The 25,604-nt window shown below is 40.1% G+C and overlaps 1 protein-coding gene across 4 annotated transcripts in view; it reads left to right on the forward strand.

The window, feature by feature from the left end:
• LOC134343612 (G patch domain-containing protein 8) overlaps positions 1-25,604 on the forward strand; it is an 893,392-nt gene that overhangs the window by 146,894 nt on the left and 720,894 nt on the right. For 2 of the 4 annotated variants that reach the window (XM_063042378.1, XM_063042379.1), the window contains exon 3: positions 24,808-24,874. The exons of 1 other annotated variant lie outside the window; for it this stretch is intronic. In XM_063042378.1, coding sequence (XP_062898448.1) covers positions 24,863-24,874 — 12 coding nt within the window. In that variant the 5' untranslated portion in view covers positions 24,808-24,862. Of the gene's footprint in view, positions 1-24,807; positions 24,875-25,604 lie in introns of those variants that run through there. One more of the 4 variants, XM_063042380.1, reaches the window with a different exon arrangement.

The following is a 25,604-nucleotide window of genomic DNA, read 5'->3' on the forward strand; positions in this document are numbered from 1 at the left end:
GTATTAAAAATACAATTACAATCACAAAACCCTGTATTCATAAAAATTAAATTAAAGCATAATATTGAAATATAATAATTTTGTTATACAGAAAAAAAATCTAAACCCACTAACAAAGTCAGAGCTGTTAGGAAAAGCAAGAAAAGGGGAAAAAGGGGAAAAACACTTATCATGTTGTAGCCCCCCCCCCCCCCCCGGCCAGCCTCAGGGTCGCTCGGCTCGCCGTCGTCTAGGGAAATAGCCCTCGGCCCTGCCAAACTGGGTAATTAGTTTGTGTGGATGCTGTGTGATGTACCCCACCCCACCCCACCCAAATAACAGACAATACACCAGATACGATTAAATGATTTACAGTTTATAGATATTACTGGAACTATATAATTAATAGAGAATAAAATATAAAAGGAAAATAAAAGGTGCCACACTTATCAAAGTTCAATCTCTTCGTGCACAAACAGTTGGAGCTCAGGACCCTCCTTCTTCACCCTGCGACACCTTGGACCACCTCCACCGGCCGCTTGGGACCAACAACGGTGGTCGACCAGACGCTCCACACAAGTCCGTCTCCGTCTCCTCTCCTCTCCTCACCGAACACCCTGGACCTCGGACTCCTGCTCGGGGTCCAACCCCATTAGCGGACTCACAGCACCTGGTCCATCCTCTGTCTCTCTCTCTCCCGCCTTCTCCCCAAAAACCCATGCATCACACTAACTTACAGACACACAGAAAGCATAACATCTATTCCAACTGGTTTGTTCACCCTCTTATCAGTAACATAATCCATATAAACTGCTAGCGGGAGGACTTCCTCAGCAGTTAACATAACAAAGAAGCCATTTCAATTATAACATAACAAAGAAGCCATTTTAATTAGACTACGCAGTAACATAAAAGAAGAAACCCCTTACAATATAATAAACTATATTATTAGCCACCGTCTGTACTTTTTCAACAAATCAAAGGTTTTGAAAATAACTCAAAAGTGGTCCCCACAATGTATAGCAACATACATAAAATGCTGGTGGAATGCAGCAGGCCAGACAGCAACCATATGAAGAAGCACAGTCGACGTTTCGGGCCAAGGGATACAAGGCTGGCCATTTGCCAATCAACTGTCCAGCTCTTGGCTCCATCCCTCCCCCTCCTGTCTTCTCCTATCATCTTGGATTTCCCCTCCCCCTCCCTCTTTCAAATCTTTTAGTAGCTCTTCTTTCAGTTAGTCCTAACGAAGGGTTTCGGCCCGAAACGTCGACTGTGCTTCTTCTTATGGTTGCTGTCTGGCCTGCTGCGTTCCACTAGCATCTTGTGTGTATTGCTTGAATTTCCAGCATCTCGAGATTTCCTCGTGTTTGCCCCACAATGTATAAAAGTCTTGGAAAGATTCAAAAACTGAACAACGGATTTTCTCTAAATTTAAGCTTGACATAACATCACGTAACCATTGAGCATGAGTAGGCAGAACAGCTTCCTTCCATTTAAGCAAGAGCTCCCTCCTAGCTATAAGAGAGATAAAAGCCAAAATATGCAAATCAAGTGTCTCCAAAATAAAGTCTTTTCCTCCAACAATACCAAATAATGTGGTCAAAGGGTTAGGCTTAAAATTTACCTTGAAAAGTACTGAGAAAGTTTGGAATACTTCCTTCCAGTATCTTTCAAGGCTCGCACATGACCAAAACATGTGTACTAATGAAGTTTCTCCATTATTACATCTATCACAGAAAGGAGATATATCTGAATCAAAATGAGATAGCTTATCTTTAGACATGTGTGCCCTATGAACCACTTTAAATTGTAAGAGGGAATGACGGGCACATAACAATGAAGTGTTAACCAATTTAAAAATTTCGTTCCAAGTTTCCTCAGAGATTGAAGTCTTTAAATCTTTTTCCCAAAGATTTTTAATTTTGTCTATAGGAACATTAGTCATTCCTAGCAACATACCATAAATATTGGATATTGAACCATTATAAAAAGGTTTAAAATTAAAAATTACTTCTAATAAGTCCTTATCAGAATTTATAGGAAATGTATATAGTTGAGAACGCAGAAAGTCTCTAATTTGTAAATAATGAAAAAAGTGAGTTTTGGGTAAACTATATTTAGCTGACATTTGCTCAAACGAAAGAAGACATCCTCCAACAAACAAATCCTGGAAGCATTTAATACCCAAACTATCGCATTCTTTAAAAACTGTATCGGCCATTGAAGGTTTCAAAAAATAGTTAGAACAAATGGGACTAGACAAAGAAAATCTCAATAGACCAAAGAATTTCCTAAATTGTACCCAGATCCTCAAAGTATGTTTTAACTACCAAATTTTCAGTTTGTTTTCTAAAGGATAAAGGGAGTGAGGATCTGAGAAGAGAAATAATAGAAAATTTATTAACAGAGTTAGCTTCTAAAGAAACCCATATCGGACAGTCCTCACGGTTAATATAATATGTCCAAAAAGTAAGATTTCGTATATTGACTGTCCAATAATAAAACCTAAAATTTGGTAAAGCTAAACCTTTTTGAAGATGAACTTTATTTAGTCGAGAATGTTTTTCCATTATTACGAAGATATAATAGAATTGAGAGAATCAAAAAAAGACAGGAGTAAAAATGGGTAATGCCTGGAAAAGGTATAATTCGGCCAATCAAGGATAATGAAAAAGGCGACCAGTTTGATAGTGTCCTTTTTACAAAATTCAGTAAGGTAAGAAAATTCTCGTTAAATAGGTATTTATAATTCTTGGTAATTGTTACACCCAAATAGGTAAATTGATTTCTTACAATTTTAAAAGGAAGGTTAATATTAATTGATAACAAATTATTCAGAGGAAAAAGTTCACTCTAATATAAATTCAGTTTGTATTCTGAAAACTGGCTAAAAGAAGAAAGTAGAGAAAGCACAGGAGGCAATGAAGTCTCAACATTAGAAATAAAAAGCAATAGGTCATCAGCATAAAGTGAAACTTTATGAACAGTCCCTCTCCTTAGAATACCAGTAATATCATTAGATTCTCGAAAAGCAATGGCTAAGGGTTCTAAAGCCAAGTCAAAGGGCAAAGGGCTCAAGGGACAACCTTGCCTAGTCCCACGTTGAAGTTTAAGAGGTTTGGAATACTGAAAATTAGTAAGGTCCCTAGCAGAAGGAGATAGATAAAGTAATTTAATCCATTGAATAAAATCGGGCCCAAAATTAAATTTTTCTAAAGTTTCAAATAAATAATTCTATTCAACTCATCAAAGGCTTTCTCAACATCCAAAGAAATCACACATTCCGATATCTCCTTAGAAGGGGAATAAACAACGCTTAATAAATGATGAATATTAAATTGGGAATATCGATTTTTAATAACTCCCATCTGATCATCAGAAGTGATAGATGGTAAAATATTTTCAATTCTACGGGCCAGAATTTTAGATATGATTTTAGTATCAACATTAAGTAAAGAGATTGGTCTGTATGAAGAGCATTCGGTTGGGTTCTTATTCTTTTTAAGAATAAGCGAAATAGAAGCTTCATAAAAAGATTGTGACAACTTATCCAACTTAAAGGAGTCGGAAAAACTGCACATAAAAGAGGTATAAGCAGTGAGGAAAAAGCCTTATAAAATTATGCAGAAAATCCATCAAGACCCGGAGCCTTCCCCAAGTGCAAGGAATGTACAGCCTCGGCAATTTCCTCATACAAAATAGGTTGACCCAACTGTTTTCAGTTATCAACAGAAAATGTAGGAATATTTAATTAGTCTAAAAATTATTCATTACAGTGTTATCGTTGGGAGGGTCAGAACTATAAAGTTTAGAATAAAATTCTTTAAAAATATCGTTTATTTCTAAATGCAAACAACAGGAATTCTGCAGATGCTGGAAATTCAAGCAACACACATCAAAGTTGCTGGTGAACGCAGCAGGCCAAGCAGCATCTATAGGAAGAGGCGCAGTCGACGTTTCAGGCCGAGACCCTTCGTCAGGACTAACTGAAGGAAGAGTGAGCAACTTTGATGTGTGTTGCGTTTATTTCTAAATGGTCAGTTGTCCTATCACCATTGGCTTTACAAATTTCTTTAATTTGCCATTTAGCTATAAAGGTTTTTAATTGGTTAGCCAATAATTTACCTGTTTTGTCTCAGTGGATATAAAATTGATTCCATTTCTCAATTGCTTCTCTCATGCTCAGCTCCAACAAAGTATGTTGCATTATCAAAGATCAGTTCAGGAACTGGCACTCATCTTGCTATAAAGCATCGAAGTGCATTAACAAAGGAATCTGTGTCCAAAGAAAATGATACTTCAATGTGAACAGCTTGCATAGCTAGACAGGTATATATAATGATATACCTCTTCACTGTACTCCTGCTTTTCACCCAAAAGATCCAAAGTAGCCCATTCCTACACTTGTGAATGGAGATTCATCAGGTGAGACCTTGTCCAGAGGTAAATTTGCCATGCACTGGCATCCTGTAGCTGCTGGAAAACCATCAACAAACAACACACTTAGTCCAAATTTTTCTCACAGTTGTACTAGCACTGGGAATCCAATATCTTTGGTGTAACCTGGCTAACATGTGGTTATGGCCACCAATGTTCACTTCTTGACGTACATGCCTCAGAATGAGATAGTCATAGTCATAGTCATAGTCATACTTTATTAATCCCGGGGGAAATTGGTTTTCATTACAGTTGCTCCATAAATAATAAATATTAATAGAACCATAAATAGTTAAATAGTAATATGTAAATTATGCCAGTAAATTATGAAATAAGTCCAGGACCAGCCTATTGGCTCAGGGTGTCTGACCCTCCAAGGGAGGAGTTGTAAAGTTTGATGGCCACAGGCAGGAATGATTTCCTATGACGCTCAGTGCTGCATCTCAGTGGAATGAGTCTCTGGCTGAATGTACTCCTGTGCCCAACCAGTACATTATGTAGTGGATGGGAGACATTGACCAAGATGGCATGCAACTTAGACAGCATCCTCTTTTCAGACACCACCGTGAGAGAGTCCAGTTCCATCCCCACAACATCACTGGCCTTACGAATGAGTTTGTCTATTCTTTTGGTGTCTGCCACCCTCAGCCTGCTGCCCCAGCACACAACAGCAAACATGATAACACTGGCCGCCACAGACTCGTAGAACATCCTCAGCATCGTCCAGCAGATGTTAAAAGACCTCAGTCTCCTCAGGAAATAGAGACGGCTCTGACCCTTCTTGTAGACTGCCTCAGTGTTCTTTGACCAGTCCAGTTTATTGTCAATTCGTATCCCCCAGGTATTTGTAATCCTCCACCATGTCCACACTGACCCCCTGGCTGGAAACAGGGGTCACCGGTACCTTAGCTCTCCTCAGGTCTACCACCAGCTCCTTAGTCTTTTTCACATTAAGCTGCCGATAATTCTGCTTACACCATGTGACAAAGTTTCCTACTGTAGCCCTGTACTCAGCCTCATCTCCCTTGCTGATGCATCCAACTATGGCAGAGTCATCCGAAAACTTCTGAAGATGACAAGCTCTGTGCAGTAGTTGAAGTCCGAGGTGTAAGTGGTGAAGAGAAAGGGAGACAAGACAGTCCCCTGTGGAGCCCCAGTGCTGCTGATCACTCTGTCGGACACACAGTGTTGCAAGCACACGTACTGTGGTCTGCCAGTCAGGTAATCAAGAATCCATGATACCAGGGAAGCATCCACCTGCATCGCTGTCAGCTTCTCCTCCGCAGAGCAGGGCGGATGGTGTTGAACGCACAGGAGAAGTCAAAAAACATGACCCTCACAGTGCTCGCTGGCTTGTCCAGGTGGGCGTAGACACGGTTCAGCAGGAAGATGATGGCATCCTCAACTCCTAGTCGGGGCTGGTAGGCGAACTGGAGGGGATCTAAGTGTGGCCTGACCATAGGCCGGAGCAGCTCCAGAACAAGTCTCTCCAGGGTCATCATGATGTGGGAGGTCAATGCCACCGGTCTGTAGTCATTGAGGCCGCTGGGGCGCGGTGTCTTCGGCACAGGGACGAGGCAGGACGTCTTCCACAATACAGGAACCCTCTGGAGCCTCAGGATCATGTTGAATACACGGCGAAGTACTCCACATAGCTGAGGGGCACAGGCTTTGAGCACCCTGGTACTGATACCATCCAGTCCTGCAGCCTTGCTTGGGTAAGACGTTTCAGCTGTCTTCTCGCCTGTAGAGCTGTGAAGCCCACCATGGTGGTTTCGTGTGGGGAAGGGGTATAGTCATGAGAGCAGGGTGGTGGACTGTGAGGAGGGGTAGGAGGGGAGAGTGGAATATGTGTTGGTTGGGGGCATGATCTGAGACATGAAGATCCTTCACCTGTATAATGGGATGTTTAGGCTCTTCCGGCATGGCCGCCCTACTAAGCCATCCACCACTCTCAAGATGCCATCTTCAAGTACTGGATTGAACTTGAAAATATGATTGTTGTTTTTCACACTTTCTCCCCTTCGCAAACTTGAGAATTCATCCTAAAAACTCTTCCTTTAATTAAGAACCAATGATCTCCAATTCAGCCTTTCTGAGCTCCTCCACTGAGAGACAGTCTCAGCCAATCTGACCTTTGGCCTTCTCTCCCATCTCTCTTCCCAAAGAATACCTATGTCTGTCTTCATCCATGTCAGACTGAGAGAAAACAATATTCAATTGCTGCTTCTTTTGATTAAGAAATAAGAGCAGATTCTTGAATCTAAGAATCTAGGCCACTATCTTCCTCAAATGTGTCCAAGATGAGAAGTGATGGATTATATATGTTGCTGCGTCCAACGCCTCTTCAATATGCATGACTTCTGGATCATCTAGCAGAAGTTCTCCAGAACAATCTGGATTCACAGGCCATTCACTTTCAGACAAGAATTTACTGAGATCCTGACACTCGGGCCTTATTCTTCAGAAAAGCCGTCACCTTTAACCCTCAAGAGACTACATTTGCTGGGTTGCTTGAATCCTTCACATACCTTCATTGAGATGCCTGTGAGACCTTAAGAATTTCTGAAACTCTGTTAGCGACAAGGATTTGGAACCTGGAAGTTTAATTCCTGATCTACTTCAGCACAGAGGTACTATCAGTCCAAAAAACTGAATCCTGAAGCTGTATGTGCAACTCCTTCCTCTATAATGTGTCCATACGGCTTGCCATTGTAGCACTAATGATCTCTATACAAAGGAGGGAAACCAGCCTTAGCTGTCCTACCATAGATTTCCCCATGATAAATGCACTGTGGACCTGAGAATACGTGTCTTGCAACAACAGGTATGTCACTGTTCCGTAGACATATTCACTCATGTCTGTAAAGTGGTTTAACTGTGCAAAATCCAAGGGTTTCAATCATCTAGCGATCTTGAAGTCTTCCAGATGGCAGAGTTCTTCCAGCCAACTTGTCCACTCATGAGCAATCACTTGCTCTAGTGTCATCCCAGCCAAGTATTTTCTTACATAGGTCTTGTAGTACCTTCTTAGTAGATAACATCCCCAGGCTCAAGATTCCTAAGGAATCATTGATGGAACTGTGGAGAGGATCCCCCTTCTTGTATGTTAAGTATCTTGGATCGTGATCTTAAACTTTTTTTTTATTTTTATTTTATTTTTCCTTTTTTTTGGAAGGGTTAAGGGGAGGGGGAGGGTAGTGATCTTAAACTTCAGAGTATCAGACTGAGTACACCGTTGCACACCCAGTACCCTCTCCACCGAAGGAATATCTTGAGTCAAATCCAATTCTTTCATGTCTTTCGCTCTTTGCTCTTCAGTGATTGCAGATAGTACACTCTGTCTTTTGCTTATCCACTTTGTGTGTTGAAAACTATCCTCAGCACAAAAGGATACAAAGTCATGATGTAGAGACACTGCTTCTTCCTCCGAGGACACTGACATAAGGTAGTTATCAACATAGAAGCAATGCAAAACCTTATTCACCGTCTCGCAGCTGAACTGTTCTTCTTTGTCTTCTGCCCATTCCCTAAGAGCAAAATTGGCACAACTCAGTGATTGAGTTGCTCCGAAGAGATGTACTACCATTCCAAATTCCACTATATCTTGGCTGGGATTATCATTAGGTCACCAAAGAAACCTGAGTAGATCTGCATCTTCTGCTGGTACTTTAACCTGATGAAACGTGGAGTCAGCATTCACCATAATCACCACTGGTCCTTTACTGAATCTAGTTATGACTCCAATCAGTGAGCTAGTAAGATCAGGTCCCTGTAAAACCTGAGCATTAAGTGATATTCCCTGATGAAAAGTTGCACCACAGTCAAACACAACTTGAAGTTTCCCTTTTCCAGGATGATACACACCAAGATTTGAAATATACCAGACTTTCACATCACTGTATTCCAGATCCTCTGCTGGCACTCTTTCGGCATAACCTTTGGAGATGACATCCTTCACGAAAGCTGTGTAGTCAGTGTGAAATGACAAATCCTTCTTGAACCTCTTCCTTATACTGTCTTCAGAGCATGCTGTTCAGCAATCTTCCCATTATTAGGCATGTTAACATCCTTTCTCAGAGAACTAATCTGGTAGTGGTCATTATCAGTTTTGCAGAATTTGCCACCAGCTCCATGAACTTGTGATCTTCTCTTTACAAACCAGGTTGTACTACAAGAGCAAGAGGATAAGACATGAAAGAATAGGACCTATCGAGTGTAACAGTGTGAAAGTGTGTATGGAACTGGAGGAAATAGCAGAGGTACCTAATGAATACTTTACTTCAGTATTCACTATGGAAAAAGATCTTGGTGATTGTAGTGATGACTTGCAGCAGACTGAAAAGCTTGAGCATGTAGATATTAAGAAAGAGGATGTGCTGGAGCTTCTGGAAAGCATCAAGTTGGATAAGTTGCTGGGACCAGATGAGATGTACCCCAGGCTACTGTGGAAGGAGAGGGAGGAGATTGCTGAGCCTCTGGTGATGATCTCTGCATCATCAATGGGGGCGGGGGAGGTTCTGGAGAATTGGAAGGTTTGCGGATGTTGTTTCTTTATTCAAGAAAGGGAGTAGAGATAGCCCAGGAAATTATAGACCAGTGAGTCTTACTTCAGTGGTTGTTAAGTTGACGGAGAAGATCCTGAGAAGCAGGATTTATGAACATTTGGAGAGGTATAATATGATTAGGAATAGTCAGCATGGCTTTGTCAAGGGCAGGTCATGCCTTATGAGCCTGATTGAATTTTTTGAGGATGTGACCAAACACATTGATGAAGGAAGAGCAGTAGATGTAGTGTATATGGATTTCAGCAAGGCATTTGATAAGGTACCCCATGCAAGGCTTAAAGTAAGGAGGCATGGGACCCAAGGGGACATTGCTTTATAGCTCCAGAACTGGCTGGCCCACAGAAGGCAAAGAGTGGTTGTAGAGGGGTCATATTCTGCATGGAGGTCGGTGACCAGTGGTGTGCCTCGGGAATCTGTTCTAGGACCACTTCTCTTTGTGATTTTTATAAATGACCTGGATGAGGAAGTGGAGGGATGGGTTAGTAAGTTTGTTGATGACACAAAGGTTGGAGGTGTTGTAGATAGTGTGGAGGGCTGTCAGAGGTTACAGCGGGACATTGATTGGATGCAGAACTGGGCTGAGAAGTGGCAGATGGAATTCAACCCAGATAAGTGTGAAGTGGTTCATTTTGGCAGGTCAAATATGATGGCAAAATATAGTATAAATGGTAAGACTCTTGGCAGTGTGGAGGATCAGAGGGATCTTGGGGTCCGAGTTCATAGGACACTCAAAGCTGCTGTGCAGGTTGACTCTGTGGTTAAGAAGGCATACGGTGTATTGGCCTTCATCAATCATAGAACTGAATTTAGGAGCTGAGAGGTAATGTTGCAGCTATATAGGACCCTGGTCAGACCCCCACTTGGAGTACTGTGCTCAGTTCTGGTTGCCTTACTACAGGAAGGATGTGGAAACCATAGAAAGGGTGCAGAGGAGATCTGCAAGGATGCTGCCTAGATTGGGGAACATGCCTTATGAAAACAGGTCGAGTGAACTCGGCCTTTTCTCCTTGAAGCAACGGAGGATGAGAGGTGACAAGATAGAGGTGTATAAGATGATGAGAGGCATTGATCATGTGGATAGTCAGAAGCTTTTTCTCAGGGCTGAAATGGTTGCCACAGGAGGACACAGGTTTAAGGTGCTGAGGAGTAGGTACAGAGGAGATGTCAGGGGTAAGTTTTTTATGCAGGGAGTGGTGAGTGCGTGGAATGGGCTGCCGGCAACGATGGTGGAGGCGGATACGATAGGGTCTTTTAAGAGACTTTGGATAGGTACGTGGAGCTTAGAAAAATAGAGGGCTATAGGTAAGCCCAGTAATTTATAAGGTAGGGACACGTTTGGCACAACTTTGTGGGCCAAAGGGCCTGTATTGTGCTGTAGGTTTTCTATGTTTCTATGTTTCTATGTTTCATCCTGACTGTATTCACGGAAGTCTGTCTTGAATTGCTACTGCCAATGCTCATCCAAGTTTAAAACTGAAACCATGTTAACTGTCACCTCTGACTGAGCATAGTTTCTTCCATTACCATGGGTTCCTTTCAGTGGTTCATTAACTGTTCATCCCAAGATTCTTCTGATTGCATAGGGTCCATCATTAACACTGTGATTCACTTGCAATAGCTCCAATGCTTTAGGCACATTTGTCCCTCTCGGTAGCTCAATTTCTGGCAAGTGAATGTATTTCAGGTGAGAACGTTCCTGGAGATCCCTCTAATGAGGAGTATTCCCTTTGTGGACTGGCATACTTCCCTGCAAATAGACGTGAGGCAGTTCACAGTAGTTTTCACTATCTAAACCAGCCACTTCCAATGCTGAAACCACCTGGCTACTCACAACCTTCTCTTGACCCATGAGAATGTGTAAGTAGAATGTGGCCTTTTTCCTGTAAGGTTGAGCTTGTTCATGAGGCTCACTGTACAGAACACCGCTGTGCTTCCTTGATCTAGGAAAGCATAAGTAAACACTGTCTTGTTACCCTTTTTAGACTTCACCTGAACTGGAATTATAGGATGTTTATAATCATGATTGCCAGCCCCTGTAAGGCTATTAGATACCAAGTAAGTACTCGCTGCCATGTCTGATTCTTCCACAGGTTGTTTCAAATCCGGACCCTTTTCATCAGAGTGAATATGAAGTATGCTGGGATGTTTGCCACTGCATACTTTAGCATGAAAGTCTCTTCCTACAATCCTTGCTGATGTGTCCCGTACACAAACAAACAAAGCAGACACCATTTTCTTTTAGGAAGCGAATATTCTCGTTATAAACCCTTCTCTCTTGCTAAGAGCACAAATTCAATGTATATTCACCCTTACAGAACAGACAAACCCTTTTGGCTGATGAGACCATTTCCCTTTCATTAGTTCCAGGCTCAATTTTAGCATTACTTCTCATAGTGGTCACAGTCGTGGCAAAGCTGCTTCTGTTAGCTTTAGAACGAGTTTGTGACTTAGCTTTGTTCACACCTTTGCTTACTGCTGGTGGTGTAGTATCCCATATATTTCCATACACGGTGGGTAGAAATCCTCACTTTTCAATAAACTTAACAAGGTTGGTGAAAGTAGCCTCTTGATTGTGCGTACTGTATTTTGTAGTTTACAAGCCACACATCTTCATTTTTCAAGAAGCTTATAAGGCAACTTCTTTAAACTCTTGATATATTAGCAGGCATGTCCAGAAGTTTGCATGTACCAAACTTCTCCCATTGCGTTACATCAGCCTCTAAGAAAAAGTCCATAGTCTTGAAGAGCCCTCTCATCTTCAGATTTCATAGGTGGCCAAGGAAGACCCTTTCACATGTAGGCTCTTGCAAATTTCTGTTCATTACCAAAATGTTCCTGTAGTAAATCTTTGGCCTTCAGACGTCCTTCCTCTGGGTTAACTTGCTAGCAACTTTTGACAAGCTCTCTAGGGCAAACTCCAGTGAACTGTTTGAGAAAATTGACGTTGGTCATCATAATTGTCAGTCTTGCCTTCAACTCTTAACACTCTGCTCTAGACCCAAAAACTGACACCCAAAGACAAAGAATGAATACGTAACTAACTTTTCGCTTCAACCACTCCTCCACCCATGTGATTAACTACCATAATAAAATTAATAAATGCATAACACGAAATACAATGCAGATAGAAAACAGGTACATGGCTCCTACAGCTCCTTTAGAAAGAGTCTCTGGTCTGCAAGCGGATTTTCTCTGTAATCTCTGTATTTCCTTAAGGGGTGAGGTTTCTTATGGATGTGCTTTGTCTATCGGGGTTCATGACAGAATTTTTTTCTTCGATTTTGCTAACTGCGATGGGGGTTTTGGTTTTTCATGTTTTTGATGGAGACAACTATGTTAATACGTATTACTGGAAGCTGAGAACATCAGACTAGGGTCATTTTGCATTTCTGCACGGCAGCAGATGAAGTCCACAAATAAAGAAAATGCTTCATTTTATATTTGAAACTTTCTATCTTACCCTAGCCTAATCATGGGACAATTTACCATGACCAATTAATGTACTAACCAGTACATCTTTGGACTGCTAGAGGGAACCGGAGCATCTGAAGAAAACTCATGTACTCCACTGGAAGGACATACAGATCCCTACAGATGACGTCGAAATTGAACTCTGAGCTGTAATAGCTTTGCACTAACCCCTATGCTACTGTGGCACCCCTGTAGGGTCCTGCCAAAGGATTTCGGCTCGAAACATTGACTGTACTTTTTTCCATAGATGGTACCTGGCCCGCTGAGTTCCTCCAGCATTTTGTGTGTGTTGCTCGGATTTTCAGCATCTGCAGATTTTTTCTTGTTTGTGAACCCTATAAGGTTTATTCCTCTTGCTATGTCCACGAAACTCAGTCCTCGTAGGTAATCCTCGTTTTTGCGGTTTGCAGTTTCGACAACAGATCTATAAGCTCCCATTAGCATCTGTTGTTCTTTGTTTGAGAGCTTTGGAAAATTATCAAGTCTGCTGAAGAGCATTTGTAAACCCATAGCTGCATTTTTTATATGAACTGCCCTAATCCCTCTTGTATGTTGCAGTAACTCCCTACCACGCCATTTACAGAAAAAGGTCTAGCTTTTCACTAGGTTTTAGACTTAATTCTTCCAATGCATTGTGGAAGCTTGACTTTCAAACAGTTATCTGTGAAACTGATTATTGAACACTTTTAGTCCTGCTGTGACTAGGTCTCGGTGAGCTAGGATTCCAAGGCAAATCTAATGAGTGTTGCCGAGACTGGTTTGACAAATGTGTTTCCTGGGATGGATGGCAGTTCAGCTTGTCCAAGTCTGTGCTTATGGGATTGGGATCAGTAGCAACTCTTGACTGAAGTTTTTACTGGGGTGGAATTGCAGAAGGGAGTTTTGTGAGTCTTTGTTACTGTAAATCTTAACTGTGAATACCTGGGCTATGCGAATGGCATGTTGGCTGAGTGTGTTGACAGCTCCTTGTAGAGCTGGAGCACTTTCTTTTTTTCTGTTTGGATATGTTCTTTAGGATGATACATTGGTTGTTATGACAGCAAACCATGACTGATTTCAGTTATTGACTCACCACTGCCGAAGTCATCTGCTCCTTCATACACCATTGCCTCTGCTGAGGCAGTCTTGGCTTCACGCTCTTCTTTGAGCGCACTTAATGTAGCCTCTACATGTGGCCTCTCCATGTCTATACATGATTTCTCTATGTCTATGAATTCAAAGTTCAAAGTAAATTTATTATCAAAGTACATATATGTCACCATATACAACCCTGAGATTAATTTTCTTGTGGACATACGCAATAAATCTATAATAGAATGGTAACCAAAATAGAATCAATGGAAGCTGTACCAACTTGGACATTCAGCCAGTGTGCAAAAGGCAAAAAAAAATTTGTTCAAATACAAAATTAAAGAAACAATAATAAATAAGTAAGCAATAAATATCAAGAACATGAGGGGAAAGTCCTTGAAAGTGAGTCCATAGGTTGTGAGAACAATTTGATGATGGGGCAAGTGAAGTTGAGTGAAGTTATCCCCTTTGGTTCAAGAGGGGTAATAACTGCTCCTGAACCTGGTGGTGTAAGTCCTAAGGTTCCTGTATCTTCTACCTGATGACAGCAGAGAACAGAGCATGACCTGGTGGTAGGGGTTCCTGGTGATAGATGTTGAGTTCCTGTGACAATGCATTTTGCTGATGTGTTCGTTGGTGAGGAGGCTCTACCCATGATGGACTGGGCTGTATCTATTTCTGTAGTATCTGCTGTTCAAGAGCATTAATGTTTCTGTACTTGGTTGTGATGCAGCCAGTCAATATACTCTCCATCACACATCTATAGAAGTTTGTCAGAATTGTAGATAGCATGCCAAATCATCGCAAACTTCTAAGAAAGTAGAGATGCTGCCATGCTTTCCTTGTAATTGTACTTCCATGCCAGGCCCAGGAGAGGTTCTCCAAAATAAGAACACTGAGAAATTTTAAGTTGCTGATCCTCTCCACTTCTTCTTCTCTAATGAGGACTGGCTCATGAACCTCTGGTTTCCTTCTACTGAAGTCAATAATCAGCTCCTTGGTCTTGCTGACATTGAGTGAGAGGTTATTGTCATGGTAACTCTCTGCAAGATTTTCTATCTCCCTCCTATATGTTGATTAGTACTGCCTTTGATTTGACCTACAACAGTAGTGAAGTCAGCAAACATGAATATGGCATTCTCCATGTCTACAGGAGCTTTCTCCATTTGCATCTCAACTTCGAGCTTAGCATACGTTGTTCTTGTTCTTGCTGCTTCAGCTTTGGCATAAGCTCATGCTACAGTTATGCTCATTGTGGTTTTCCTTCAGCGTCACGAAACTGCAATGGAGGAGCTACATTCTGACCTGACCTCCAGGTCTTGGAGATCAACATTGCTCAGGTCAGCAGCTGACATTATCGTCCACAGTATTCTGATACATCTGCAATCTACAGGCAATACCTCTAAAAACAAGCTATCTTTTCACTCTACTGCCTTCGCTCTGCATATGTACACAGCTATGTAGGAGCTAAACAACTTCTCAAAAATCATCCAAGATGGAAGCTTTCTTCAGGAGTTTTAATGAAATCTCTTTACTTGTGAAAATACATTGCTGTTTCAAAGGCAAATGAAGAGTGGAGAATGTCTTCCAATTGAATCAAAACTACCCCACACAGGAAATGATATATTAAAAAAACAGCTTATTTATAGGAAGTGATGTTCTAGAACTGCACTTCTAGAGGCCAAATCAGTAATTACTATGTAAAAAGAGCTGATGATTTCCTATATTGCAGCTTTGAAGTTGCATTAGTCCATATTACTTTAGAAGTCTGAGCATTGAATATGGATTTATATAATTGCTTGAATCTCTAAGTTAGTAGACTTGTCACAAATCATTTTTCTTACCATTCTGTTCCAGCGTTTCAATTTCCTCCGGAAAATACTGCAGGACATAAAAGAGTGAGCATTGTTTTATACTATAGCATCAGAAAGCTACATTGGATTTGTAATGTAGGATTAGCAAGAAAACTCATTACCTTTGGCATAAGCTCTGTGTGTGTTGGAGAACTGATTTTATGAATGTCACCTCAGTGCAACCATTAATGCCATAAATTGTACTTACCAACCCACATATTCTTTCAGATTTGTCTGGACAATTTGGCTTCAATGAAATCTACCTGGCATCTCCATTTTCGAACATATGTAGAGGGAGGAAAAAGAATAATGTTTCAATATTGAACAGTAACGATATGTCTAAGTTTTAATCTTTTCCAAAGACTCTATGTTCAATGAAGGTTGGTGGTTAGGATCAGCTGAATAATTTTTGCCTTTTTGTCATTCAGATTCACAAACTCAAAATTAGTTAAAGCATGGGCTAGAAATTCTTAAACATAATGCAACATTATTCACCAGGAACTTAATAGGCAAAGAAAGAGACAGCTAGTCATGTGCTGTGATGTCCTGTTCTCTCTCTGTTTGTGGGCTTCCTGATTTCCTCCACCTGTTCACAATGGTGGAGAAAAGGTCCTCGCCTATGCTTCTGTTAATTGTGTGTGTTGCCTTGATTGATGGTAGTGCTAGGGGCTGTTGCATATAGCTGTCTGAAGATTAAAGCAATGCAACATAAGGTAAACTATTTCATGCACAATATTTTACTCATTGATTTCTTCCCAGTATTCATTGGGGATTCCTTTTGATTTCTGGTTTACAGACTGTATGTACAGTATGGCTGGGGGATATTTTAGATTTTAAGTAGTATCTGAAACACAGATGCTGTGTCACAATGATATTCTTCCATTTTCTTTATTGGGATGAATAACCCAATATATCAGATTGGCCTGAAAGGCCCAATGAAGATATGTAATCATATTATATTAAATAATTTTAAAGAAACAGCAGTCCTCCCAAATCTATCACTAGACACTCCAACCCAGTAGGGTGAAGAAGAGAAATTCGCCCTGTGATTTGCTTCTCCAGCTGATATGGGAGCAGTTCAGCATCAGGCCAGGTCCCTACAAAGGACGGTGAGAACAGCTCTGAGGATCATAGGGGTCTCCCTGTCATCCATCAGGGACATTTATCTGGAATGTTGCGTACACAGGACCATTAGTATTAGTAAGATCCCACCCATCCATCCAGCATCCTCTGACTTTCTACCATCAGGCAGGAGACTACGATGCATAAAAACAAGAATAGTCAGGGTGAGAAACAGTTTCTTCCCCCAGACCATTAGGCTTCTGAACTCCCTGCCACATCATATTCGAAGTGTGATTGGTTAATCTGTTGCATACCTTACAATATTTAACATTAATGCACTTTAGTTTGTTATTTATGTGTGATTCATCTGTAGATTTTCTCCTTACCTTCTTAAGTTATCATGTGTTGTGTGTGTTATGTGTGCTATTGTGCTTCATACTCTGCTTTGGAGAAACATTGTCTCCTTTCTATATGGTTATATCCAGTATGTTATATACATGTATATTATTAAATAGTAATAAACTTGACTTGGCTGTGTCCAACATGTTAAACATTGTGATAAATTTTAACTTTTAGCAGAAGATCTTTTAAATGCCCTCTTTATTTCCAGCTTCAACTGTAAGGAAGCATCCAATATGATATACATGAAATGGCCTTTTTGACATCTGGCACAATTAGCTCATTTCACTCAGAACAGCTGATCCAGTTGTCCTGCTCCCTATCAATCCTGAAGCAATTAATTTAACAAAATGAGTTTGCTAAGTGAGTGTGTATTTGATAATAAACCATGACCTCTATTGGTTAATGGTAGTAATGAGACATTTTAGGTGATCATGAAAGAAATAATAAATGCCCTTGGAACCTCCCACCAACACCACTGCCCGTGAACTTGGAGTTGCCCATAAAATTAATGATATCTGCCTAAATGCTCAGATGCACTCGCTGGAATAAAATGGCTGGTAGACTCAGTGTTAAAAGGGATCATGAGATCATTTTATCTAAAGGGGATCTCCTGCCAACATCACTGCTCTTTCTAGGATCTGTTGAAATGTCATTCCTCTGCTGGTGGCTGTGTAGCCATGTATTTAGAGAGAGATGGTGAATATTGGACTTTAATAGAATTGCTACATTATGGAGACAAGGCTACAAATGTACAGGGTTTTGTTGGAAGTATACCAGGAGAACTATGTAAAATTCTAACTTTTTTTTAAAGGAAGGAATTACTTATTTTGGAGGTAGTGCAGAGCTTACTATAGGTTCTGTCCCTGATTTGTGGACAGACCTTGTATACGATGGATCTTTTGGGAGATTGGTGGGATTGATGGGGTTGGATTTGCTGGCTGTTGCAGGGATGCCGTCATGTTCTTCTGGGTGGAAGTTTCATTTTATGTTTTAGTTTAATATTCTGGTTATCAGTTTAAGTATCTTCTTGCATAACCCAGTGCCATTTTTGAAAATTCACTGTTGAACCCTGTTGGATGTTTTTGTGTTATATATGTTGTTATAAAAATAGTTTTAACTGGTATTCTTTGTTATTGAGTTAATAAGTGGCAAGAAATGATAATACATTATAAATGCCAAACTATGACCATCTCCAACACATAAGATCATACTACCTCCTTATGACTTTCAGACTGATTACGGTTAACATACCTGACAGTGTTCACATTCTAGGCATCACCACAGGCTAGAATTATATCTAGGACATATATACTGTTGCTTCCGGATTAGTTCATTGTCTGTGAGTGACTTACCTCCCGATTCAGGAGATCTGACAAGGATATGATGGAATACTCTCTTACTGGCATCTCCAACAGTGGACAATATTGTATTTGTCAGTTTAAGCTTTCACCTCCTACCCCAATCACTGCAATCTGTATCCTCCCCTAAGTATACAGCAGTTACCTTCCAAGTTTTCTCTCACAGCTTTTACCAAAGCACCAACCTCCACTACCTATTAGAAGGAGAGAGGAGGCCTTTCCAAACTTCCTTTCAAAACACATCATCGTCATGTTTTGGAAATTTATTACCAAACTTTCTTTGTCACTCAGGCTCATTATGGAGCTTATTACTCAGACAGATAGAGGAAATGCCTTCACTAATAGGTCTCCAGATGTTCAAGAGAATGCTTGATCACCATTCTTTCAAATGTAGTTTAGGATAAGAAATAGTGGTTTAGCCTGCATCCCTGATAAGAATGATTTTGTTTAAAGGGTATTTGTTTCTTGTTGCTTTTTTATCATGTTTATTCTGTAGTTTATAGCCTAACCCATTTGATTCTGATTCCAGTAATTGAGCAGCAATTGATATGGATCTACCCAACATTATAACACTAGCAGATATTCTGAAATGAACAACATCCATCAATTCATACATTTACAGAAGTGGTGTTTACTACCAAGAAAGACAGAAATACCCGAGTGTAGAGAGAAAATTATCACAGATTGAATCCTCTGAAATTAGCCGGTTGTTAGTATTTATAGGACCTTTTCAATCTTTTTCTAAAAGTATGCAGCAACACTTTATTCTCAATCCAAAGAACTCACAATTTATTTACAAAGCCACTCATGTAAAATGATTGTATTATTGACTGTATCTTAGGATCAGCATTGAGCATTGAAACACTGAAGCACTGAGGTAACCAATAAGACAGTCTATACAGGATACCCAATGTAACGTGTTCTTCAGTTTGTGACATTTCTAAACTGTGAATGACAGATGTTTCACTACAGCTCACACTGTTTACCATCTGTGCAGAAATATTAACCAAGACAGGACCCCAAAAGCATCCGGCATTTGACTTTCAGGTGTTGTTGAATTGGAATTATTTTCTATTCAAACAAAATGTTTTCAATAGATGATGCAAACATGCTGTGATTATTCTGCAAATTTGGCCTTATCAGCTAGTGAACTCACAAAAATTCTGGTAATCATTGTAGGACTTTTAAAATGGTGAAGATTGTACCTGCTCAATAACACTGCTGAAGTATAGCTTAACTTTCCAAAACTGTTACATATGAAAGTCCCATTTTTAAAATAAGTCATCTTTCTTCTCTCCTCTTCTAAGACATCATTGCCCACTGGTGTATTGCTTCAAGGATTCCTTTGATATCTGATCAAAGTGGTCACTCATTTTGTGTGAGCCTAAGCACAAGTAATCAGCAAGTCTTTTTAAATGAAGGGCATGATATACTGTCTTCACTTGACAACCATTTTTCAAGAAGGAATCACTTGATTGTGTTCAAAACTGTGAAGGCCGACCAGATTTTCTCAGTCTTATTTTCAGATTCACAGTGACTGATATTGGCCCTGCAACTGCTGTGAAAATGAGATCGGTTACTTTATCAAGGGATTCAATCAGGTTGCATTTGCCCATAAAGAAAGAGTAATTTTAAGGATGGAGGTACATCTTGCTCCTTTACGTGTGCAAATTTCCTGCTCATGACTGTTGTACATAATTTTCTAGTGGCAAAGGCACCATGTAAGACTACCTTACTTGGATCCCTTTGTCACTTCATAAGGAAGGAACATTCAGTGTGGAGAAAGGATTTGTATTTGTTCTTGTTTTCAGTCTCTGAGGAAAATGTTTGCATGTAAAAGTTGTTTTGTATATTGGAGTGATAGAGCAATACAGCATGGATACAGGCCCTTTGGGCCAACAAATTCATGGTGACACCATCTGATCCCAACTTTCTGTGTTCGGTTCATATCTCCTCACACACTTCCTCTGGCAGCTCATTCCGTTTACTTGTATCCTCAATGTGAAAAAAATTTGCCACCATAGTCTCTGTCAGTGATGAACGTCTAATCTGAGATCCTTCTCTTCCATTACACAACCTGGTTCCTTGCCAATCAGTCTCAACCAGGATCTCTGGTATGTACGGTCAAATCACAATTTCTGTCCCTTTCTCACTCTCTCTCCCATAGTTCTAGGCCTCACTTTTCCAAATGTGCCATGTTCCTCAATTCTTCTTGTTCTACTGCTGGATCCACTCTCTCAACTAGCTGGTCTTGATGTTCCAGGTATCCACAAAGGATTGGAAACTCGTCCACCCCCAATACTGCAAGAGGGCATCTTCGTTGTCAGCTGTCGCCAATCTTACCACACTCCACCCACCTCTGATCCTATATGACACCCCCAGCCCAAGCATTATCTTCAATCCTTCTTCCCCTGCTTTCTTCTGTCACCTTCCTTCATTCTACTACATTGAACCTGCAAATTAACCTTTAGGGAATCTTGCACAAGGAATCCTAAGTCCCTTTATACCTCTTTTTTTAAAAAATTTTCTCTCCACTTAGATTTCTACCCTTTGATTTATTTTACAAAGTGCATGACCAATCACTTCCCGACACTATTCCATCTGACACTTCTTTGTCCACTTTCTCAATCTGTTAAAGTCTTTCTGTAGCCTCTCTACTTTCTCAAAACTACCTGCTGCTCCACCTATCTTTGTATCATCTGCAAACTTTGCAATGAAACCATCAATTCCGTCATCCAAATCATTGACATGTAATGCACAAAGGACTGGTCCCATCACAGACCCCTGTGGAATACCATTTATCACTGAAAACCAATCATTAAAGGCTTCCTTTATTCCTATGCTTTGCCTCCTCCCAATCAGCCACTACTTTATCTGTGCTAGCATCTTTCCTGTAATACCACAGGCTAACTTGTTAAGCAGCCTCTTGTGTGGCACCTTTTTAAAGGCCTTCTGAAAATCCAAGTATTCACCATCCACCGATTCTCCTTTGTCTATCCTGCTTGCTACTTCTTGGAATTCCAACGGATTTGTCGGCAGGATTTTCCCTTGAGGAAACCATGCTGACTATGGTCTTCATTGCACATATAGTTGAGCTCAGGAACAGAATGTTTTGGTGTAGTTTATGGGGCCTAGGTGAGTCCCATCTGGAGACTGGTGTGCAATTCTGTTCTCCCAATGTAAAGAAATATGTTTTTGCTATAAAGAGAATGCAGCATATTTATTAGACTGATGGCTTGTATATGAGGTAAGATTGGGTTGGTTGAGTTGAGAATAGAAGGGTTCATGAGAGAATAGAAGAGTGAGGGGCACCTATAGAAACATAAACTTTTAACAAGACTGGACAGACCAGCTACAGAATATCTCTGTTTGCTCGAGAGCCTAGAATCAGGGTTGAAAGTCACAGGATGCAGTGCATCCTATTTAGAAACAAGGGCAGCATGGTAGCCTAGTGGTTAGCACAACACTTTACAGTACCAACAACCGGAGTTCAGTTCCCACCATTGAATTGAGTCTATACATTCTGAGTGGGTTTCCTCCTGGTGATCAGCTTACCTCCCACTGTCCAAAGACATACTGGTTGGTAGGTTAAGTGGTCATTGTCAGTGGCCCCGTGATTAGGCTAGGTTTAAATTGGCAGTTGCTGGGTGGCGTGGCTTGAAGGGCCAGTAGGGCCTGTTCCATGCTGTATCTCAATAAGTAAATGAGAAAGATCAGATGTGTCTTTTTCAACCAGAGGTGAACCTGTTCATTATCAACCACAAAATGAGTGAAAACCAAGTCATTAAGTATGTTCAGGAGGGCGTAGGTATATTAAAACAAAATGGATCAAGGGATATAGGAAGAATGTGGTACATGGTACTGAAGTTTGGAGTGAGGGCGCTCCTCTGTTTCTATGCTTCCAAAAATGATGCTTCAGATCGCATTTCCAGATCTCTACAAAATGTCACTCTTGTAAATTTATATTATAAGATTGAATTCTACTTTTCCTCATCACAAATACTACTTCTGCTTTGTTGGCTGGTAAGTGTTTGAGGTCATTTTAATAGATAACAGCAGTAAACTGATCCACTAGTGTAATCCATTTTGCATGTTTTGATGTTATGATAAACAACATTTATATGCTCAAATGTTCAAAGTGCTCCTCCAGTAGAGTTCTGCAGGCAAGAATGCTGATGACTGTGGAGTTGTTGTGAAACCATCATAGGCAATGGAGTACCGCATGTATGCCTCTCTTTGCCTGAACCAGATTATTCACAACTTCAATATCTGTATCAGCCCTAATTTGTAATTTAGTAGCCAGACTTCTGTCCTGAGTCAGAAAGCTGTAGTTTGAATACTATTCAAGATTTAAGTACATTCATTATCAAAGACTGTGTAAATTATACAACCTTGAGATTTGTTTGCTCACATGTAGCCACATGGCAAGACACCCAAAAAAAAGAATAGATATAAAAAATAAAAGACTAACACCCGCAAGAGAAAGTAAACACAAATCATGCAAACAATTGAAGCGAACAACAATATTCTGAGCCAAACTTGAGTCCTCAGATCCAAACCTCAGAGCAGCACAGAGTTGGCCCAAAGCCTTCTTTTATCAGTTCATGTTAGCGGGCGCGTGCACAGCAGTCGAGGCCATCTTCATAGCCTCAGCACCATGGAGAGAAGAGTGACCATCGTGGAGAATGAGCAAAATCAGCTCTCGCGCCAGATCTCGGCACCCTGTCTTATCAGTTTATCTGGGCTGGCATTTAAATTGACCAAACAACGGACAGCGAAAGGTGTCTGCGCCCTGGAGAGTGGAGTAAAATGTCATGGAGAGCGAGCAAAATCAGCTCTCATCTCCAGTGTTTAAATTGTCTAAAGAGCGAATCATACCTTGCACAAGGAGCCGGTTGCAACAGAAAGCTCTGGGCCTAGACCACACCACCCAGTGACTCACTCTAGGCTCAGAGCTGCTCTCAACCTCTTTAAATCACCTTCTAGAAACTTGTGTTCAAACATCTAAATTGGTACTCCAGTGCTGTAGTGAAGGAGTGCTACTTTGTTGAGGTTCCTTGTCTTACAGATAAATTTTAAGCTACGGCCTCTCAAGTTCATATGAAAATTGATCCCCCCAAAAATAATGTCGAAATAGAGCAAAAAATTATCTCTAGCTCTGCAACAAATTTATATTCCTTAATCAATGTTTCTAAAAAGTTAATCTAGTCATTATCATATTCCTGTTTTCAAAAGGTTGCTGATCACAAAATGTTTGTTTGGGATCCTCTGAAAGGGCCATGAAAGACAGTACATAAATGCAGCTATATTTTTCTTCATAAAACAGAAAATTACATATACTTTTACATATCTTATCTAGGCTTCATTGAATGTCCTACTCCACTAGCCTAGTACACAAATAAAGGCAAAATTTTCCCAACAGTGGAAATAAGAAATACATGTAGAAAATGGAGAATACCCATGGTGGTCAAGCAGCAGATGCTTTTATTATTTACTTAGTTATTATGGCACTAAAGGAGACAATTTAGCCCATTGAGTTCCTGCTGGCTCACAATAGAACAATAATCCTATATGCCCTCTCTGTCGTAACAGTTTTTTTTTCTCACATGCCTATCGACTCCTCTTTGATTCTTTTGCCATCTGCATACACATACCACCTGGGAGGAAAACACAACACATGCAGTAAACCCGTCTGTTCCTCAAGAGAACATGCGACCTGGACATAGACAGCACTCCCAAGTCAGGGTCAAACCTGAATCCTAGGTGGTGTGAGGCAGCAGCAATAACTATATTTCAGTTTGTTATAATCTTTGATTTGCTCTAAAACTTCAAAGTTTATTTGCTAGCAAGTTCAGAGTACCAGATTATTTGGCTTTTTATTTGAATTGTTTGGTTGACATTTTTATATGGTGCTTCTGAAGTGGCAAGTTCTTCAAGTGATAGGAAGTACTAGAGTATCTTATGCAATTGATAGTAGAGGAAATAAAAACTGACATTATATACCTAAGAAGTGATAAATTGTCCACTTGGAAAAATATCCATTGCAATTCTTGGATGTTGACTATAATGGTATCCTTTCGGCTAACCTATCTGTTTTTGAACTTTCATGCTATGCATTTATTTCTTCCAACTTTCCGTTTTCCAACCTAGAAACAAATTACTGCTGCAAGAGAAGAACAAGGGAAAAAGTAAATGGACATTTCTCCACAAAATCAATTGAACATTTGATTTTTAATTTTGAAATAAATACATCAAACAATGTGTTTATGTAACAGAAATAAGAGCAGAATTGTGGCAATCTTTTAGTTTTGTAATCGTTACTTACCTTTGACCAAAATTGGATTATTATACCTGCAGCTGACTCAGGTACCAATTCAAGTATTAAATACATCCTGAAATCCTAATGTGAGAAACAAATATCAGAGTGGTCAGTCTTTTGTAATGATGTTGCAAATGAAGCTCTGTAAACCACACATATTGAGAATGTATAATTTATTTATTACCAGTATGCTGCATTTTATATATTTTCCATTGTTATCAAAACCTTTACTGCTTAATAGGAGCAAATTCTCTTGGATTTCCAATGTTTATTTTATTTCACAGGGTGAGATCAGCCTATCCCAGTTTCCTTAGGCATGACACAAAGGATTTAGGGAGAATGGAAATGCAGGTATGTTATGTAATTATTTGTTTAAAGTTATTTACTATTTTATGTAATATTCTGTACATAGTATGAGGAAATTAATAAAATGATTTCAAAGCTATATAGTGAAGAATTCCAGAAGTAAGTTTTAGGTTTAATATTACTGGAATATGCTGTGAAATTTGTTAGCTTAGAAGAAGCAGTGCAATGCAATAAATGATAAACATAGAGAAAAAAGTCGATTATAGTAATTATATATAACAGAGAGGGAAAAGAGTGTAGTAGTGTTCATGGGTTCAATGCCCATTTGGAAATCGAGTGGCAGAGCAGAAAAAGCTGCGGCTGAATTGCTGAGTGTGTGCCTTCGAACTTCTGTACCTGCTTCCTGATGGTAACAATAAGAAGAGGGTATGTCCTGGGTAATGAGTGTCCCTAATAATGGACGCCGCCTTCCAGAGGCACCACTCCTTGAAAATACCTTGGATACTTGGATACTATGGAGGCTAGTACCCATGATGAAACTGACTAAATTTACAACTTTCTGTAGCTTCTTACGATCCTGTGCAATCGCAACACCCCCTCCAGACACTCAGAATCCTCTCCATGGTACATCTGTAGAAGTGTTTGAGTAATCAATAAAGTAATCTAATTTGGTATTTTTAAGGGTGTTATTCCTTTACGTTTAATGGTAAATCTTTCCCCTTCAATGTATTGTGATTTATAGCATCATATGGAGCTAGTGACTAGAATGTTGTTT

This window comes from Mobula hypostoma, chromosome 3 (genome assembly GCF_963921235.1).
Source record: "Mobula hypostoma chromosome 3, sMobHyp1.1, whole genome shotgun sequence".
Taxonomy (NCBI): Eukaryota; Metazoa; Chordata; class Chondrichthyes; order Myliobatiformes; family Myliobatidae; genus Mobula; species Mobula hypostoma.